This window comes from Erpetoichthys calabaricus, chromosome 3 (genome assembly GCF_900747795.2).
Source record: "Erpetoichthys calabaricus chromosome 3, fErpCal1.3, whole genome shotgun sequence".
Lineage (NCBI taxonomy): Eukaryota > Metazoa > Chordata > Cladistia > Polypteriformes > Polypteridae > Erpetoichthys > Erpetoichthys calabaricus.
Genome location: NC_041396.2, coordinates 245,375,022 through 245,381,021, shown reverse-complemented (window position 1 = coordinate 245,381,021; position 6,000 = coordinate 245,375,022). Strand labels below are relative to the sequence as shown.

General features: G+C 37.2%; 1 protein-coding gene across 1 annotated transcript in view; it reads right to left on the bottom strand.

Moving 5' to 3' along the window:
- Positions 1 to 3,435: 3,435 nt before the first annotated feature.
- Positions 3,436 to 6,000, bottom strand: part of l3mbtl3 (L3MBTL histone methyl-lysine binding protein 3) — a 155,271-nt gene continuing 152,706 nt past the window's right edge. The window contains exon 22 of the mRNA XM_051924217.1: positions 3,436 to 4,709. Coding sequence (XP_051780177.1) covers positions 4,569 to 4,709 — 141 coding nt within the window. The 3' untranslated portion in view covers positions 3,436 to 4,568. The remainder of the gene's footprint in view (positions 4,710 to 6,000) is intronic.

The window sequence follows — 6,000 nt, the reverse complement described above, 5'->3', positions numbered from 1 at the left end:
CTGCTCGCGTCTGCCTGTCTGGACTCGCCTCTTCCTGCCAGAAGTCCACATAACTAGAAGCTTTGCCATCTTCTCATCTGTCAGAACCAGATTTCCGCCTGAAAAGACATCTCTTTAACACAGTTAATCGTGTTTTGTTTTCTTTTTGAAATTCAATGGTACAGGGTTTGCCCATGGGTGCTTCCTCATTGCGTCTTCTAATTCTTACAGTATATTCCATTGTGCAACATCTGAGTTGTGTTCATTTTATTTACCAACCTATTTTCCACAAAAATATTGAGGTTCAACAGAGGAGAACACAATGGAGATGATAAATAACTAAAGATGACTCTTAACCAGCTTTTTCTAACAATGAAGCGTGGATGCGAAAACTCCAGAAGAATAACTGAGTGTGTTAGAGAAAAGGCTGAAATGTAATACTTAAATATTTTGAAGATTTAAGTAAATGTATACATTGTGAAATTAGCATGTTTCGCTATGCCTACAATGAAATGTACTACATTAAAAGATTAATTAATTAAAAGATTAAATAAGCGATGATCCAAGTACCAGAGGCATCTAAAAACAAGGTAACAAAGCATTACCAAGAATTTGGTTAAGAAAAGAGTTTCGATAGCCACTTCACAGACTTCGAGGACTGCAATACAAAAGAAAAAAAAGTAAATGCCTCAAACACATGAAAGATCTGTTGGTAAGAGGACATATCATGATCACACATAAGATAATCAAATAATAAGGAGAGGGAGCAGGGGCTTGAGCCACCCCTTTGTGCCTGTCCCTGAATCCAAGTAATTTATTTCTGGCATGCAGATGTTCAGGATAAATTATGAAGGTAAACATATAGTACTCATCGGCAGACCTCAATTAGCGTTGTTCAATTCCTTGGGACTAGTGACAGGATTTGTCAAGTCTATTTTACATTATTTGCATGCCTTAAAATAAATTGTTTAGGTAACTGAAAGAGTTTAAAAGGTGGAAGGTTAAACTAAAATGAACTTCAGTATGAATAGAAAGATTTCAAAGCTGATGATGCGGCTTAGGAGAGTAGCACAGAGAAGCAGCACCTTGAATTGCACCCTCAGTTTTTCTCGGGAAGATACCGCTATGCTGAGTGTGGGCTGTTGATTGTGTTTATGATCTCAGTGTGAAAAGGTTTTTTTAATGTGTAGCTATGGTTCCTAAATTTTTTTATAACAGTTTTCTGGTTTCTTTTTTTTGTGTGCAGCAGCAGTGTTTTTGAAAAAGGATGTACGTGGAGTAGATGAAAGCAGTTGAGGGGAACTTACAATAAGAAACAAATATAAAAAACATTAAAATGACTACAAATTACACAGGCATACCACTGTTATGGTATCTCATGACTATACTGTAATAAAAGCTTTTGGGTGTATCTTATGGATGTTTGCCTGCTGATCACTAAAATCACCTATATATCTTCATATCACATACTCTTTTACTATATTTGTCTATTTTTCAGATTTCCTCTCAAAATGTAACAGAGTACAATGACTGGAACTTGACCATCTGTGGGGATCTAAAAGTCGGGATACTGCTACTAGAAATACAGCTTGGATGTATCAAGTACTGTTGTTTCAAAGGGCCAACTATGCTAAAGAATCTCACAAATTTAAAAAGAGCTGGCCATTTCAAAAGTGTTTGGTTCCAGGGAAGAGATGTGTGGCACATAAACCACTTGTCAGGCCAACAAAGATATGTCCACCTCCTCTTGATATAAAACAAATTGATGAAACATCTTATGAAAACAATGAAGATGAGGATGTCAATATCTGAGACAGACATTTCAATGCATAACTGATGCCAAGATCGGAAGGCATTTTTGTTGGTCCACACATCACATATATCATCAATGATGTCCAGATGGTTGACAACATGCTTCAAGCATACAAACCTTGCTGCTAAAGAGTCATTTCTGCATTCACACTTGGACTTCTTCCTTGCTAATCCTAATGCAGTCAGTGACAAACATGGTGAAAAGTTTCATCACCAGGACACTGCAATGTTGGAAAGGCAGTATCTGCCTTAACCTCCACTTTTCACTCTTGTTTTATGAATTATTTATTTAATGACTCTTTTTGGATGGCACTGCACTTTATTTAATTTGAACATTGTTTGTTTGATTGTGTTAAATAAAAGCACTTGGCACTTTTATACACCATCCCCTTTGCTATGTTGTGCCTCACTGCTTAGCTCATCGGTAGCATTACCGACGATGACGGGTTCAAGTGCTCCCGGACAGAAGATGGGAGCATGAAGCAAACCCGCATCGTCACACCCGGCACTCACTTTTTCTCAACCCCTTTCATTACCCAACACATATCAGATTGTTCATGGAAGCCACGAAGCAGGGTGTAACCAAACAGTTTTCTAAAACTGCATTGGCTCAGTTAGGTTCTGGTCACCAAGCTATAAAGACATAGAAGCACTTGAAGCTATGCATAGGAAAGCAGGACTTCAGGACATGTCACACTCTGAAAGACTTGGAGAATTAAACCTGTTTAGACTCGAGCAGAGGTGACTGTGTGGGGGGCCCTAATCCAGGTATTTAAAATCCACAAAGGCACTGATAAAGTAAATCCAGCTGAATTCTTACAGCTTAATGGTGAATCATGTACTCGAGGACAAAAGTGGAAATTAAGGGGAAGTGCATTTAGGATTGAAAGCAGGAAGCACTTCTTTACATAAAGAGTTGTGAGAATCTGGAACAAGCTTTTGAGACATGTATTTGAAGCAGAAACCTTGAAGACCTTTAAGAAGAATCTGGATGAGATATTTGGACAGCTTGTACATACACAATGGGAGGTCTTAAAATCAAAAGAACACCTTATGAGATGGATTTAGGAGTCATAGTGGACTTAACAATATCAGTTTTCTGACAGTGTTCAGAAGCCATTATAAAGGCTAACAGAATGTCAGGTTATATAGCTCCATGATGTGTGGAGTACAAGTCCAAGGAGGTTATGCTCAAGCTTTATAATGCACTGGTGAGGTCTCATCTGGAGTACTGTGTACAGTTTTGATCTCCAGGCTACAAAAAGGACATAGCAGCACTAGAAAAGGTCCAGAGAGGAGCGACTGGGCTGATTCAAGTGCTACAAAGGATGAGTCATGAGGAAAGATAAAACATAGTTGAACGTTCCTTTTCATCATGCTTGTTAATTATAGCCATGCTTGTTAGTTCCACTTGTAAAGTCTTAATTTGCTGAAATTTGATAAATTAATTAATTACACTATTTCTATAAATTGCTGAAGTTGTCAATAGTCAAGTGCAAAAAGATGCCCTTGTGAACTGGGTACCAAGAGTTTTTTAAAAATATACCAGAAGTAGAAGTTATGCCTTACCAATCCAGATCCTTCTGTACGTGTTGAACCTCAGTAAACTGTTCAAAACCAAAAATGTCTGAAATCAGAGGAAGAACATTTTCAATTCATAATCTTACAAACTATAATTCAGCAACTGAAAGCTAACATGGCAAAAAGCAATCCAAATAAAAATGTCACTTTGCAATCAGAAAGATGCAATGCTTTTAGTAATAATACAGTGCACATTTTCAGATGTTTAGACTCTTGTTTGCTAGGCAAATGTTTATTCTGAAATGTAACACACAAGGTCTCGATGATTACAATGCATTATTCAATTTCCACCAAACATTTCTGCCTCATCCTCTTACCAGTTTTGAAAACAATAATTTCAATTTTTTACTGCTCATAGATCAGTTGACAGTTTGTAATGGATGATATTTACACAAGAGATCAATTGCATTTTAATTACATAAAGATCAGCACAAAAGCAACATGGCTAAATAAGGAGAAAACAATACTACAAAGTCTATGGACAAAACCCAAAACAATACACATTTATCTTTCACTTGTGACAGCAGAATCTTCACAATAATAAGTTTGTGGGTGGAAAAAATACACTTACTTTCATAAATAAATAAAACAAAAATAACTTTGGTTTAATACACATTAAAGTATTTTCTGCAATCATACAGATAGACCACGAAAAAAAAAAACCACACACACTGCTGAAAATACCTTCATTATTCTTGAAAGTTTTCTTCTAATATTTAAAAAAAAAAACATTCACAGACACATGTGCACCAAATGTACTATATGAAACATCAAATGATGTTTGCTTACAAAAAGGGTTTCTTTTATGCGGCTGAAAAGTATAAGGAACTATCAAAAAGACTGCAAGTATTCAAACAAATTGTGCATAATTAATAATTACAGTGGAGTTCATCGGCTCCCAGCTATCCTGTGCTTTGAGAACAATCATCTTTTCAGTTTCTTTATTAAGCCATCAATGCTACAACTCTCTTCCTTCAAAAGGATGCCCAGAGAGGGGAAGTCAAGGCCAAAAGTCTGCAAGCTTCACAAACTTGACTACAGTTCATTAAGATGGCTTTTAAATGAGAATTTTAGAAAACTGTTTTTGCACTTCACAGAAGTTCAAATACATTCACACTGGAAGAAAATAATCTTCACATTCCGTCAGTGATGATGCCTTTCATTTTGAAAAGACAATAAAAACAGACTTTTAATTTTTAAAGTTCATTAAATGAGTTTTCTGCAGTTTTGAACATTAGGATGGAGTTATAAATCTTCAAGGCTGGCCCAAGTTTGATGTTCATTATTTTCACAAGATCCACTTGAGTAAGCAGAAGAAATGCCTCTCCATCAATTTGCTGCAATGAAAAAACACAAATTATTATCTCATACCCAGGTCAGAAAAATACTTCTTGCAGTCTCAAAAAAGACTTTCTGTGTTTCATTTTCATCAATCATCATTTGTAGGGTTCTCTGTTTCGGCGCGCTACCTTGTGCAGGGTTACCTTTTCAACATTTTCACTTCAAAAACATGTCATTTTGGAGTTAATGATCAAGAGCAGCAGCAACAAGCTGGGTCAGGAATGTTCATCTAATGAACTCTGTCATAGGTGCAAAATGTGTAGTATTTCATAGAGCCAGGACACAAAAACAGACTGAAAATGTAGTGGGCACTCCACCTAACAAGCAGTCATCTTAAACAAGTTTGATCTTTTTCAGGTCAAAGTTATTTCTTCACAATCATGAAAGGTTTTTTAAGAGATTACTTAATTTAAAGAGGTGACATGATTGAGAAGAAGTGACGTGATTAAAGTGTTCAAAATTATGAAAGGACTAGTCATTTAGCCCGTTACAATAACGGGCGCTAGAACAGTAGTGCATAAACATTAGTAGGAACAGTCTATATTAAATGGCAAGGGACTTTGACCTCATTCTTTTTGTTGGTCGTATTTTTCTTTCTTTCAGCCTTTCTTTTGTTGATGTTTACTTGCTGAGCTGACCGTTCTTTGTGGGCTGCCGCCGTGTATTGTGTGTCTTTAATTTTCTGTGACAGTAATACTGTCTTGTACGGCTCTATTCAATAAGGGCGTGCACAAAAACGCGAACTTCAAAAGGGCAACCTCAATTGAGCGTGGCGAATAAAGGCGTTCGTAGATAATTTAGTTCAAATGAATCTGGAATATGTGAAGAGCAACAAAGGTGCAGATCTTTATTTATGCGCACCTTTATTCGCTGCGCCCAATTGAGGTCGTCCTTTTGAGGCTCGCCTTTTTGTGCGCGCCCTTATTGAAGGATACCGTCTTGTACGTCCACTGGCTTGTACGTCCGTAATATACCTTTAATTTTCTCTGGCGGTAATACAGGCGTGCGCGTCGGTAATATGCCTTTAATCTCCTCTGACAGTAATACTGGCTTGTATGTGGCTGTAATATGCGTCACTGTATTGTGTACCTTTAATTTCCTCTCGCAGTAATACTGGTTTGTATTTCCGTACAACGCCTCTAACTTTCTCTGACAGTAATATCGCGCATCGCACCATGCCCCGCACATGCGCACTTCACCAGAAGACACCCACACACGGACACCTGGACGCACACAGGGATTTTATTAAAGAGGATTAGTGCAGTGGATTGAGAATGTTGCTTTAAA